Here is a 15,238-nt window from a genome sequence, read left to right as displayed (position 1 = left end):
TCAGCATTTTCTTTGCTGCCTTCTGTATAAATAACAAATGTCTTATAGATTAGAAAATCTAGTTGTAAAAACATAGATATTAGCAAATTTTTATTAATATATTTGGAGATCAAGAAATAGTTCTTGTTTTGTAATTCCATACTCGCCACATAAATGCATTTGTAGTGACTAGTTGTTCCAAAGCTAAATTTGATTTTTTTGCCTTAGGACTGTTACAGGTACAGTGGACCCTTGACTTACAAATTCGATCAATTCCCAAGGGCTAGTTGTAACTCAAGTTGGTTGTAAGTCAATACAGCAGAGATCTATATATTTACCTGGGTACAAGAGGCAGATGAAACTTCCATTAACCTAATTAACCCCAGTTGTTCAAGCTGGTTGTAACTTTGAAGGTCCATTGTATTTGTAGATGATAAGTGAAAATAACTGGGATAGAGGCAGAAGCTTGAAGAATTTATTGGAATAGCAGACTTGTTCAATTATATTCTGTATGCAATGCCAGCCACTTTTAAGCAAACCAGCAAATAGAGATTTGCTATGGGGAAATGTCTTTATTATTTTGAACAGTAGAACAAGAGAACAAGAGTAGTTCTCTTTCCAACCACACCTTAATTCATTCAGTAAATACTTACTGAGCTAGAACATTGTCATGCTTGCTCTCATTTAATATTAAATAACTGTGTGAGTGTAAAAAATGTGAAACTGTATACATATGTAACTTTGCGTTCAATGTAAAAGGCAAAGATCAAGCAAGATCATAGAGTTAATACAGGCCAAAACCGAAATAAACAGATTCTCTCTTCTCAGACAACTTTGAGAGAAAATATTTTCAGCCCTGTTTTGTGTTAACGATGGTAAGAGAAATCATGAAGAGCAAGGCTTCACTGCAACTGTCTTTATTAGTTTTATGCTCATTACTACTGTTTTACCCTGACTCTTAGGCCATGGAAGGCTTTGTGTCTGGATTTGAGAGTCATTGGCTGGGGCCAGTTTACTCTTGACCCAGTTCTTTACTAGTATGACACATATTTCTCCTTTGTTGTAAAGTTGGAGAATAGTGACTTCTTTGAGGAGTAAAGAAGTTAATATATGGAAGAATTACTATATAAGTGTGGAATATTTTGAAAACTACTGTGATTTTTCTGTCTTACTGTTGAATATATAAAATTACAGTCTCCTTGCCAAATAAGTTGGACATTTAGACTCAATATCAACTATGGTGGAGCGATACTGGATTATATAAAGCAGAATCTTTATGAATTTGACTCTTTGCAGAAAGTATAAAAAATATGTGATCTCCTTATATAAGAATTCTATCCTGAAAGTCCCTGGAAATTTATGTAGATGTGCAACTTTTTACCCAGGAGTTATATTCATTTGGATTTCTTTCCATATGAACTTAGAACCATTCCAGATTTTTCTTTTTTTTGTTTTTTTTGGGGGCGGGGGAGGGCAGGGTATTGCTATGTAGTTCGGGCTGGCTTTCAACCCACTATGTAGTCCAGGCTGGTTTTGAATTTGAGGTAGTCCTCCTGCCTCAGCCTCCCAAGTGCTGGGATTACAGATCTGCACCACCACACCCAGCACCATTCCAGAACTTTCAGTAATAGCCACTTTTTATAGAAATTATATTTTTTTGCTTAAATTCTTTTATTGGTACATTTTAGGTATACAGTACATTTACATTTATCATTGGGTGTTTGTACCTAAACATGAGGTATCTTGGTTCTTATTTTTTTCCCATTACCTGTGCACCCTGGCCATACTTCCAAAACTACTATATAGATTTAATGCAATGCCGATTAAAATTCCAACAGTATATTTCACAGAACTAGAGAAAACAATCCAAAAATTCATTTGGAACCAGAAGAGACCTAGACTAGCAAAAGCAGTTCTAGGCAACAGAGACATGGCAGGGGGTATCACAATCCCCAACTTGAAGCTACACTATAGAACTGTATTTGATCACTCAGCAATATGACTTTCAATAATAGGCATATATATGCACTTAGGGAAGAAACCAAAGCTAAGGTGGATGAGGTAATTTTAAGAATACAACAGTGCTGCTGCTTTTGATGGTTTATTTGGGGAAGGTGGAATAGGTTGCTAGCAGATGATCTTAAGTACTACATATACCTGAGTAATAGATACTTGGGCAGTTAGTATACTTTCTTTAAATAATGTTGGTACGTTATTGTGAGTATTTACCAAATGTAAAGGAAACTTTTTATGATGTTTTATATCCTATAAAGGCCAAAATAAAATCTGTATTGATTTCAGTGTTCTTCTGTTATCCCTATAATTGTAGAAAGATGATGGATGAATCATATTGGTATGAAAAAATGATAGGTTTTAGTGAACCTATTCTGAAGTGCAAGGAGTTAATTCTAGAGTCCTTCAAAGTTTGTTCTTATATTTAATAGTCTGTTATTGAGAATTTTATCAGGAGGGGCCAGGGATTTAGCTCAGTGGCACCACGCCTGCCTTCCAAGTGCAAGATACTGAGTTTGATCCCCAGTACTGCCAAAAAAAAATAATAATAATTTATCTTGAAATTACGGTTTTACACAAATACTACTACAAGAATTCTCATTGTAGCATTATCAGTAGTGAAAATGGGAGCCATCTAATTGTTCAACAGTACTTAGCTGCCATTAAAAACACATTTTTGAAGATTATTTAATGACATGAGAGAAATTTTAGGATTGACTACTAGGTTACAAAAAGGTAAGATACAAAATTATAGATAAACTGGAAAGGAAAGTACATTAAATGGTTCTGGGAATTCAAAAATTCTAAAATTCTTTTTCTTCTAGGCACTTCTTTATTTTTTTGTATTTTTCATTGAGCACTTAGTGCTTTCTTTCTTTTATTAATTTTTTGGTATTTTGAGACATGGTCTTGCTATGTAGTACAGGCTGGCCTTGAACTTGTGGAGATTCTCCTGTCTCAGCTTCCCAAGTGCTGGGATTACAGGCATGTGCCACAATGCCCAGCCAACTTACTACTTTTAAAATCAGACTTTTTACCTCAAGTTCACTTTTAGGTTGAACCATTAGTATTTTTATACTATATGTTTTTAAGCCAAATTTAAATTTTAGAGAAAATCTGAAGTCATATGTTGATTTTGGGATTTTAGGTCCTCAATACTTACATAAAAAGTATATATAAACTAAAGTGAAAGAGCTGGAGGTATAACTCTATGGTAGTGTTTGCCCAGCACACTTGAGGTCCTGGGTTCAATCCCCAGCCCCACAAAAAATAAATTTAAGTATATACAAATTATAGAATATTTAATATACAGTGTACAATATATGTAACAATAATATATATACTAATATATACATATATCGAAAGTTGACAGAGTTTTTAAAATAAGAGATAGAAAATACTTTGAGTTCTTGTGGAGTATGTAACATTTTCTTCTCTGCTTTCTACTGTTCCTTTTACCTTTTTCATCTTTCACTTCTCATTTTTCTTTTAATAATCTTCTTAAAAAAATAAAAGCCATTCTTAGCATATGGGCCATCAGAAACAGTGCTCAGCCTGGTGTGGTGGTGTTTGCCTGTAGCTAGGTACTCAGGAGGCTGAAGCAGGAGGATTGCTCAGTCCCACATGTTTGAGAGATCATAAATGACAATACAGTGAGACCCTGTCTCTCCGTTTTTTTTTTTTTTTTTTCGGTACCGGGGACCGAACTCAGGTCCTTGTGCTTGTGAGGCAGGCAGCAGGCAGAACCACTGAGCTAAGTCCCTGTCCTGACCTTGTCTCTTAAAACAAAGAAAAGCAGGACCATTTTTGGCCTGGAGACCTGTAGTTTGCAGACTCTTGATATATGTTATTATATTATTCTGTATATTAAATATTTAAATTAAATTTTTTTGCTTTAAAATATGTATTATATTATTAAATATATTGTGTACTATATGGATAGAACTTTATATGTTTTAAAAATTAGGATTAGTAAATTCGGAAAGAACTTTTTAAAAAGCATCATATACAAACACACACACGCACACACACACACACACACACACAAAACATAACACACGATTGAACCTAGGGTCTGCATTGAGCTATATCCCAAATTTTTGTTCTGAGACCAGGTCTTACTGAATTACTGTGCTGCCCACAATGGGCTTGAACCCAGTTTTTTGGCTTTGTTGTGTTCTCTTTTTTCTTTTTTCATGTGGATTTATGCCTTCAGAAAGTAAAATACTACTCTACTGTCATTTCAGTGGGGATGAGGGCATGAAATTTCTTTACAACATGTAGTCAGTCCTCCACTGTCAGGCAGAAAGACCTTTGAGTCCATAGAAAGTAAGAAATTTAGAAATCTGAGTTTCTGTGCCCTCCAGAAATATTATAATATGTATATTCTTACTGACAAGAACCTCTCATTTCCTACCCCTGCTATTTCTAGTCCTTGTGTGAGGCAGCTGAGTACTTGTGCTGTAATTACTCAAAACTTTACACATAGAGTTTACTTTTCCCCATGGCCTCGTGTCTGGAAATGTTTTTGAGAGTTACTGTGTGTGGAGGGGATACCTTGTAATTAGGCAAGTAATTTTCTTTTGTGTTTATTAGAACAAGTAACCTTTTCTGTGACTTCAGTATTTGGATAAATTTTTCAGGATAGTGCTTCATTGATTGACCCTCATCAGATTTTGTCAAACACTTATAGTAATGTAGATGTTTTGTGAATTTCTGATATTTTCGTTATCTGTCCCAAGTGATTGGAAGTTATCTTTTCTATACACTTTACTGTGCAGAGGATTCTTCAGATAAAAATATAATTTTGGTAGCTAGTTGTAGTTGTGACATATGACAATAATTTTGTGACCTTCATGACGTTACTGCAACTCTAAACTTCATTTTCTCTCAATTAAAAAAAGTATCTTTATAAAGATTGTTCCTGCTCTTAGGGATTCAAACAACACAAATTATGAAGGAGAGGGTACTATAAATCTGAAATCCCATCAGTTACATTTTTAAGAGCATCTTTTCAGCCTCATAACTATAATGCATATATATGTACTGCCCGTGCTATTTTGGAAGCCACCCCCCCCCCAGTGTGTAGTGGCCAACCTCTTATGTTTATGAATCTAAGAATATAATTATGTTATTTATTTATTTGTTTTCGGTACCAAGGATTGAACTTGGGTCTTTGAGCCTGTGAATCAGGCAGCAGAACCACTGAGCTAAATCTCCAGCCTAATTGTCTTATTTAAATTCTGTTTTAAAGATGTACCATGTTTTATGTCTCCAGCCCCCTATAGGTAGATTATTTTATAATTTTCATGATTTTGAACGATGTTACATACATCTTACCTGGATTTTACATTTCTGAGTGTGATAATTCAGTCTTGCACATTATGAGTCATTTATGCCCCTGGCTGCCACCTGTTAATTGCCAGTAAGTGCTTTTCAGTCAGTGTGACATCAGAACACCCACCTGAGTGACTTTTTTTTTTTCCCATTAAGTTTATTGGTACATTTTAGGTATACAATATGATGACATATTCATCATTGGGAATTTGTACCGTTACATGATATATCTAGGTTCTTATTTTTTTTCCCATTCTCCTGTCCTCCCTTCAACCCCTCCATTAGGAAGAAAAGGTCCAAAGGGGACGGGGAAGGGGTAGGGAAAAGGAAAGAAGGGAAAGGAAAAAATATGAGAAAAGGAAAAAATGGAAGCAAAGTCTTTATAAATAGAGTGACATTTTTTTTTTCCATTTGAGAACCATTGCTTTACATGAGTTCCTAGAAATGGGATAACTGCATCAAAGGCATGCATATTTAAAAATCTGCTACAGTTTGTCAAATGACCCTTCAAGCATGTTTTTCTGATAGAGACATTCGATGAGAGTATTTGAGTGTCCCTACCCTTGTGCCAATCAGGTGATTGATGAATGAAGACTGGCATAGATTTGCTGTCTGTTTCTGATCTGGGAAAATGATTGGACTAGATGCATTTTTTTCAGAGCAACTTCTGCTAGGCTACTGCATACAACTTTTCCTTTATGGTATATAGTTGATCTCCTATTCATATTTATATATTTTTAAAACTTGAATTACTTTGTTTTCTTGGCCAGCATGCATGTATAAAACTAAAAGGAGTAGAAGTTTACATTACAGTGAAAATTGATATTCCCCTTTACCTCCACTCAGTTTCACTACCCAGAGGGAATTAGTATTACCTATTTCTCATGTATCTTCTTGAAGATAACCCTACTACATACATTATTTGTTCTTTTATAGAAATCGTAGCATGTTATAACATATGTACATGTTTTTTCACTTAATCAAAAACTATACTGAATATTTAAATTTAAAAAAGCTTATTACAGTAAAAGATGTATTGCTAAGAATAGTGCAATAAATGTATTGAAAATAAGGGGGAGAATTTTGAGGAGGAGTAATATGTTCATGACAGGGTCAAAATTTGTATGTCTCACTGCCTGTTGGCTCTCAACCACCAGTGGTACTGAATGTCCCATTGGGTGGCACAGTCTCATTAGGTAGTATAAGCTGCCTGATGGGATAGACAGTCATGCATGTACCACCAGGAGTGTAAACCACCTGATGGGACAGTCATGCATGTATTACTGGGGTGGTCCAGGCCGGCAGGAATGTATGAAAGGTGATGTGTTAAAGGTCTTTTACCATCATGATATTTTTGATTTAAATACTTTAATTTTTGATTATCCCTCATGTATTGGATTGTTATTAGAGATTGTATAACACTTTTACCTTGTTAGCTCTTTGGGTTATTTTCATTAACTTTTATAAATAGTGTTGCTGTGAACATTTTTACATTTACTACATAGGTACACATTTTTGCTGGGTATGTGTGGAATTGCCAAGTGAACCATATGAGTTTTAAATTCTCACTGGTTTAAAATCAGATTCTCACTGTTGATGTTTGAGAGATCCTGACTTGGTATCATCAAAATGTATCTTTATTCTAATTGCTAATCTTTTCTGATTTCTTACAAGTTAGATGATGAATTGCTAATCTGTTTTGATTTCTTACAAGTTAGGTGATGAAAGTTATTCATTCTTAGTTCCAGATAGCATACAAATTAAATTTCTTTCTGGATGTGGTGGCGCACACCTGTAGTCCCACCTACGCAGGAGGCTGAGGTGGGAGATCTCTTGAGTGCAGGTGTTCTGGGCTGTAGTGTGTGGTGCTGATCAGGTGTCTTTGCTGAGTTCACCATCACTGTGGAGCAGGTTGCCTGAGAAGAAGTGAACTGGCCTGGTAGGATGCAAAGCAGGTCAAATTAAATTTCTAGTTCTTCTTTCAGCAATATGTTTTCAATCCATATAATGTCTTAAAATTGCTTTTTTAGGACAGAATAGCTACACTTTTTGGGTGCCTTTTAAAATCTTTACACACCTTTAAAGTTTAGTATATATTTATTTAAAAATTCAGATAACAGGGCCGGGGATTTAGCTCAGTGGTTTCGCCACCTGCTGCGCAGGTGCAAGGACCTGAGTTCAATCCCCGGTAACAAAAAAAAAAAATTCAGATAACACAGCATTGAACTAAACAAGCAATGACAGCCTTTCTAATTGGGCTGTGCATTGAAAGGATAGAAATAAGGGCAAAAGTGCCTATTAACACATTATCTAATGTTGGTAAGTGTGTGTCTTTGGCTGGGACCATTTTGATGATTTGGAATATCCCACAAGTTAGAATGTTTGTATTGGGTTATAAATTTTCAGCCTTCACAAGAAGAGATAGGAGTTTTTCCTTTAGGTCACATGATGCTTACACAGACAGTAATTCACTTGTTGTGAGTCTGCATGATGCACTCTAAATGTTCTTTGGAAACATTTGGCAAATGCTTCTTGTCAGTGATTTTCCTAGACCGACTAGGGTGAAACTCCAAATTAAAAAGAACTCCTTCTGTCATGTTTTTCAAAACTATACCCAGTTCTGAGTCCATCATCTTTGATAGAAAAATTTTAAGGAAGACTAAACATTTACTTTTATGAAAATTCAGATCCCTCTTCTTTTGTCTCTTGCTTTATCTTTAAACTTTTGCCTTTTTAAATTGAAATTTGCTGGAGAGAAAATAATTTAGAAAGTACTGTAATAACAAGAAGCACATTTGAACCAGGGCAGTATTACCTTGAATTAGATAGAATGTATCTAATTAACATTTGTTGAATGCATAGATGAATTGGAGAGTGCTTGTCTTGAATAGCATTGTAGGAAAGGAAGTAAGAGCTTCATTAAACATAAATAGGGCTGTGGGAGATGGATTGAAATGAGTAGACAATGAGATGAGACACTTTTTTTTTTAAAGAAAATTCATATTTTAAGGTTTGAATCTATGTAAATGTGAAAGTCAAAGGTTATCAATTGAATTAAGAGAATATCTGTCCTTATGACTTCCATATTAGTGACTGTATGACCTAATCCAACCAAGACAAATGCTAAAATTTACCAGACATATATAAACCATGGACTGTCCTAGGCAGACCGGAACATACAGTTGCTCTAATTAAAAGAGACTTCATTATTTTTATTTTTTTTTTTTGGTACCAGGAATTGAACTTGAGTCCTTTTGCTTGCAAAGCAGGCAGCGGAACCACTGAGCTAAATCCCCAGCCCTAGACTTCATTATTTTTAGATTGTGGTTCTACCTTATTAAGAGAACACTCCCCCCTAGTCAGCCCAGAATTTGAAGAAATCACTGGTAAATATGACTGCAAATTTATGTGTTCTTCTAAAATATATTTTAGGCTGCAAATCAAGGGTCAAAATTCAAAGACCGCCGGCTACAAATATCATGGCACAAACCTAAGGTACCATCTATATCCACTGAGACTGAGGAAGAAGAAGTCAAGGAGGAGGTAGGTTTGATGATTGAACGTAAGAGTTGTTAGAAGACTTTCCAGTCACATAATCTTCTTAATGTTAAATAGTATAAATTGAAAAGTAAATACTGGGTTTTCTTTCAGGCATGCAGTTAGTTAAGACTGGTCTAAAAGTCATAATCAAACTTTTTTTTTGTACCGGGGATCGAACTCGGGACCTTGTGCTTGCGAGGCAGGCGCCAGAACCACTGAGCTAAATCCCCAGCCCAAACTTTTTTTTTTGGTGCCGGGGATCGAACTCAGGACCTTGCGCTTGCGAGGCAGGCAGTGGAACCACTGAGCTAAATCCCCAGCCCCAAAACTTTTTAAATATACGGGAATTAATTTTGCTTTTTGACTCTTGTATTTCTAGTTTACATATATATATATATTTTTTTGTACTGGGGATTGAACTCAGGACCTTGCGGTTGCTTGGCAGGCACAGCACCACTGAGCTACATCCCTGGCCTGCATTACAAATTCTTTCTTTTTTCTTTTTGTGGTGTTGGGGATTGAACCCAGAGCCCGAGGGCATGCCAAGTGCTGTGCTTGAACCACTGAGTTACATTCGCATCTTTGGTAAATGGTTTCTGAACTATGATTTGTATATATATTTCTGGGACAAAAGCAGTTCCCATGTTGGTGTAGGTAGAGCAGAACCAGAAGCTGTAGAACACTCACACGACAAATAGGGCTCCCCTCAACCTGGTATTAAAACAACCAGATCTGTGCCAAGTGAAGAGGCTAAAGCAACCATGCTTGCCTCATCGCGTTCATCATCACTTTTTTCCTTTTAGTACAGCTTTGCAAAGGATCTATTCAGACTAGTTTTTGGCCATTACAACCTAGGGGTAGGTAATTTCTTTATTAGTAATAAAAAATATTTTGTTCAACTTTATAGTTTGTAAGGAGTAAGGCTTGTAAAATATTTCACACAGGATCTATAACAGTGATGGCAAAACCTTTTAGAGCTTTCAATAACAAACAGCCTTCTGCAGCATGTGTCCCATAGGTTTGCCACCACTGATCTATAATAAAACCATCCTGTAACAGTTGTTAGCTGTTAATTAAGGGCTTTCCCTGTTCTCTGCTTCCCTTTGGTCACTTAATCTAGTCAAGGAAGGATGGGCCTGCCTGCTCTGGGCATGTGCATAAACATAACGGCAACCCTTTCCTAAGTGAGGATTAAAGAGGTAAAGGAGATTTGCTTCCACTCACCATATGAATATGTCATTAAAACAATATAAAGCCTATCACATCACTGTTTAAAGGGGCTAGAAAGCATCACAAAGCTCTGTGCTCTTCCTGCCAGAACTGCAAGCCCCAGAGCTCATGTCTCAGAAGATTAGAGGGGCCAGGGATTTAGCTCAGTGGTTTTGCTGCCTGCTGCTAAAGTGCAAGGACCGAGTTCGATCCCATCCCCCCCCCACCACCGCCGCCTACAGAAGGAAAAAAAAAAAGATTAGAGACTCGTAAACTTGGCTCAGCTCTACACCAAAAGGGAGCCCAGCCATCTGTAGCCATTTGGGGTACAAATTATTTCTAAGTCTTCATCTTGGTTTTAAAAGATGTCAAGTATTTGTAGTTGATCAAGTGTCTTCTGGTTGTATGAGTAATTTTGCATAACAAAAGCAGAAACAATCCCCATATTAAAAGAAAGTCTTGATATTTTGGTGATGTTTATAGGTACTTCTTTGTGTCAGATAGTATTTGGAATGAGTTGGGTGTGGTGGTACATACCTATAATCTCAGCACTCAGGTGACTGAGACAGGAGGATCACCTCGAGTCCAAGGCCAGTCTGAACTACATAGCAAGACCCTGACTCAAAAGAAAAAGATTTTTGGAATGTCATTATCGGGGAAATTAGTATATCCCCCCCGCCCCGCCACTTGGATAGCTATAAAAGGAAAGATTTAGGAGTTTGGCAGTTTTCCTTACTTTTAAGTTAATGAAATCAAATAATTTATCAAAGACATTTCTTACATTTTTTCTCTTAATTTCCTCTATTAATCATCCACATAGTGTCTGTTTTCCTGATTTTAGAATGAAAATCTATTATTGCAAAATTAGCAGAGTAGAAAAATTTATATCCATTTTTAAAATGTCTTGAGATGGAGAGATTGATTAAAGAGTAAGCTATAAAGGATGCTTATAATTAACAATATTATGTAATTCAAAAGGAAGGTAAAAGGAAGAATTTTTAATGTTCTCATACAAAGAAATGAAAATCCTTTGAGATGATGCATAACCTAAGTATTCTGAGTTGATGAAGACACAGTGTTGAAATGTACAAAAACATTACAGTTTACCCCATAAAGACACACCATTACTACCTGTCTAAAAAAATTTTTTTTTCTTATTTTGAAAGGTGCTTGAAGTACCTCACTTGAAAATCTGGCCTGGGCTTTGTACACTAGCCTGTTTTTCCTATGGCCTAAAAATGTTTTTATTTAATGTTTATGTACCATTAAGTGGATTTTATCTTCTCTTTCTTCAGGAAACTGAAACCTCAGATTTGTTCTTGCATGATGATGATGATGAAGATGAAGATGAATATGAGTCTCGTTCATGGCGGAGATGAAATCTGACTCAAGCTGTATAATTTTTAGGAATACTGTTTAGAAAAACAACTTTTAAAAATTATTTAAAGAAGTCAATGAGCCAAAAATTTTTTTTTAATTTTTTTTCAACACAGTAGGTTTAAGGACAGCAAGTTTGCTATGTAAACACATCTCATAATTAATTATACATGATATTAAAGCACCAAAGGCCTAGTGACTTTTAACAGTTACCAAGATCCACAGGAAGGACATGGATAATCTCTAGAGCCTTATTTTCCACACCACCTGTTTTTGTTGCTCTTGGTGTTGGATTATGATGTAAATGACAGGGTGTTCAGAAATTTTATTTTGGATTATAATCTGCTGATAAAATTTCATTAAATGATAAAATCGCCTGGAATCTCTTAGCTATTATGGACGAGTCATCAGACAGTAGGAGATATTTGTAATTAAAATACCTTTTTGCTTTCAAGAGTTGTCTTGGAAGAAAAGTAAATTTAATTTTTTTACTCTGGAGGAGCCTAATTTGTATTCAGTCTCAGTTTTTTTGTTTGTTTGTTTGTTTTCAGGGTTTTTATGTGCAGTGAAAATCACAACAAACTCTATCTTAAATGCCATAAGGCAATGGTAGCTAGCTCTGTGGTATTTCCATCCTCTCATTGTATTAATTCCTAGACTTTTCTTGCTGCTGATTTTTGCTTTGATACTAAGTGAGCATTTGTTCAGTTAATCCTCTTATTTTTTAAAACCTGAGAATGTAAAAGGCTTTCACTTGTTGCCCCTTTGTCATTTCTCCCTTTTATTAATAGGCCTGTGACTTACCCATTATTGAGATAAGTAAAACAACTGGGCCATCAAAATTCAGTCCCCAATAAAAGGTTTAAACCAGCATATTGATAAGTGTTTTGATAAGAATAAAGGAAGGATTTGGGGGGAAGAGATAGTCACCAGCTTTTTATTTCTCTTTCTCTTTTAAAGCTTCAGTTTTAAGTTATGCAAAAAAGAATAAAAGGTATCTGAATTTCTCTTTCTAAATTTAAGCCATGATGATAAGGTGACCAGAAGGTGCAGTGGGGTTGGTGGAGTAGGAGGCTGGGTATGCTAAAATAAATGGGGGTTCATAACTTGACTTTGATTGGATGACCCTATATTTTCATAATCTTGTAGCTTGTTGCTATCCATGAACACATGCATCCTTCAGTAGACAGTTTCCTTTACTGTGTGCATTTTTACTGTACACTGTTTAGAGGATCTGTTAAGAAAAATATATATGTAAATTTATGTGCTTATGTTCTGAATGTTAGATGGAAAAACAGAGGAGCAACACTACACTGTACTGACCCCTGGGAATCTAAATGATTAATGTACATAGTATGTTACTTTTTCAAGGATACACTCATCTGTGTTTTTATATGTTTGTGGTGTGAAATTTTGAAATTTCCTATTGGCTTCAGAAAGTTCTTGGTTATCACTATGTCAAGGATTTTGTTTCCTGAGGTAAAGACTTTCTCAAAATAGAAACTATTCAATAAGAAGCTTAAAACCATCAGGACTCTAGATTTACTTAGCTAGAGGAAGTTAAATTCCATGTTCTTAACATCTTTTCCCTTCTACATATTTTCCTGGAATGATGTATCAACACCAGGATCATTTTTACATTCATGTAATTTTCTCTTCATAACTTCCTCTTTCTAGGTTATTATTACATTTCTGATAACACTGAAGCTGAAATAAGCTCATAAAAGAAAGAAACATTAGAATGGGGAACCTCAAATAAGCGATCTTGCTCCTTACTCCTCCATCATCTCTAATGAAATTTTCTTAGTGTCTGTGGCTCAGTCAGTATATATTTTGAAAGATTCATTGTGGTGAATATTTTGAGTCCTGACAGTTTAAACATGATAGAGGGAACAAAGGATTTATATATTTTTTGTACAAAGTTTTTTCTTAAATTGTATAATTTTGTAAATAATTTGTTTGGTTTTTTTTCTTTTGTGTACTAAAACTACCAGCGTATAGATTTCAATAAGAATTGTTGTATTTTTGTATTTGGAAACTGAAAATTACAGTAAATTAATGGAGCTGTAAGAAAATTTTCAGTAGACTGACAGTTTGACAGAATGAGATTCCTTTTCATATGATTTTTTTAACCTCAAAATTGACATCTTAGTACACTTCGTATAGGGAGAGTTGAAGATTTCTTTGACATTTTAGTTATAGAGTACAGGGAATGAAAGAGAAGGGTGCTGTAGTGAAGAACAGATAGTTTTTCTTTTTTTTTTTTCATTAAGGTTTGAAGTCCTTTGGGTAAAACTTGGGTTTTAGTATGCCTTAAATAGAATTAAAATACTTTTAAAATGTCCTAAGAATTCTAATGTTTGATTCTCAAAAATGAATTGAAAATATGGATTAATTATAAAACCTAAGGATAGCATATAATAGTTATATATTCATGTATACCCCCTTGGGGTTTCTTTTACCCCCACCCTCAAATTCCCAAGTGTTATACTATGGTTTGTTTCATTGGGATCTTCATTTACAGAAACAACATTCAGGATCAGAGACAAATTATGCTGGTCTTCTTAATGTGTAAGATATCTTTACAATTAACTGATCGGCAATAATAGCCACCAGGCTGGCTAGGTCAGCCTCATTTACTAGATTTCTGCCCAGGTCTAAAAAGCTAACCCTAAGGAATGCAAAGTTTCCCTCATTTTCTTCATGTAACTTTTGGAAAATATTGTCACCAGCTAAGGTGATAAATTGGAAAACAGTCTTGTTAAGATGGGAAAGGTCCATGGTGATGGATCATTATTTTAAAAGAGAAGAAAAAAATCATGTGAAAAGGAATAGTGGTTCCTCTTAATGTATAGTATGCCTGTATTATAGTTTTTACAAAATTGTGAACTTGTGTAATAGTATAATAGGAGATATTGTTGAATTTCTAACTGTTTATACGTTTAAATTCATATATGTAATGTTTGTTTTATTGATTACAATCTGAATTTCTAAGAAGCATGTTGACTTTTGCAATAAAGATGCAATATGGAATGGTTCACAATTTGGAAAAAAAAAGATGAAAGTATTACAAATTTAAAAGAATTTGGAAATTTATGAACCATTCCAAAAATTATAACAATCACCAAAAGAGCTGTAATTCTGACTTGTTCTGGAAAGAAAGAAAATGAGTGTGTATGCTTGCTTATGAAAGAGTGAGTAATGGATATATATGAGTGTTTTACGTTGGGTTCATGTATGTGAGAATGTCACGTAGTATGAAGGTGAGTGCGAAGTCGATAGCTGTTAAATATTCAGGAGAATAATTCTTTCAAGAGGGTATAATCTGGAGAAGGGTATTAAAGTGCTCCTTGTAAGTAACCTTTGATAGCCATATTGTTGTAATCATAGATAGGTTTGGTATGCCAGATATAAAGCACAAGAATTTTATGAGAGCAGTTATTTAATGTCTTGAGGATAATCAGTTTGCCTGCCAACAGGAGGAAGGACATTTTCCTTAAATAGAATAGGGAAAAAGGAAGAACATGTGGGAGAGGTGACTTCTAGATGCATCAGTTCTGATGTGATAAAGGTTTGCAGAAATGTAGCAGAAAACTACACCCTAAGAACCACATAGTGATGGGGAAGGGAAGTAAAGCCTGGTGCTCAGGCTCCTGTTTGATTATTTAGAAAATTTCTCTTAAAAAGTTTCCCTTCAAGTAATTATGCGTCATCTGAGGATTTTTCTGTAAGTTTCAGCTTATTCAGGAAAATACTAAAGAATGAAGAGTAGATTTTATTTTCA

General features: G+C 35.1%; 1 protein-coding gene across 2 annotated transcripts in view; it reads left to right on the top strand.

The window, feature by feature from the left end:
• Rbm27 (RNA binding motif protein 27) overlaps nucleotides 1-14,584 on the top strand; it is a 75,188-nt gene extending 60,604 nt beyond the window's left edge. For both annotated transcript variants that reach the window (XM_004854346.3, XM_013075747.3), the window contains 2 exons: nucleotides 8,761-8,871; nucleotides 11,373-14,584. In XM_004854346.3, coding sequence (XP_004854403.1) covers nucleotides 8,761-8,871; nucleotides 11,373-11,456 — 195 coding nt within the window. In that variant the 3' untranslated portion in view covers nucleotides 11,457-14,584. The remainder of the gene's footprint in view (nucleotides 1-8,760; nucleotides 8,872-11,372) is intronic.
• The last annotated feature ends 654 nt before the right edge of the window (nucleotides 14,585-15,238 follow it).

This window comes from Heterocephalus glaber, unplaced genomic scaffold (genome assembly GCF_053883595.1).
Source record: "Heterocephalus glaber isolate CG9 unplaced genomic scaffold, H.glaber_assembly_v1.0 deba00001463, whole genome shotgun sequence".
Classification (NCBI taxonomy): domain Eukaryota; kingdom Metazoa; phylum Chordata; class Mammalia; order Rodentia; family Bathyergidae; genus Heterocephalus; species Heterocephalus glaber.
Note: the sequence above shows the minus strand (reverse complement) of the source record. Positions and strands in the feature narration are given on the sequence as shown.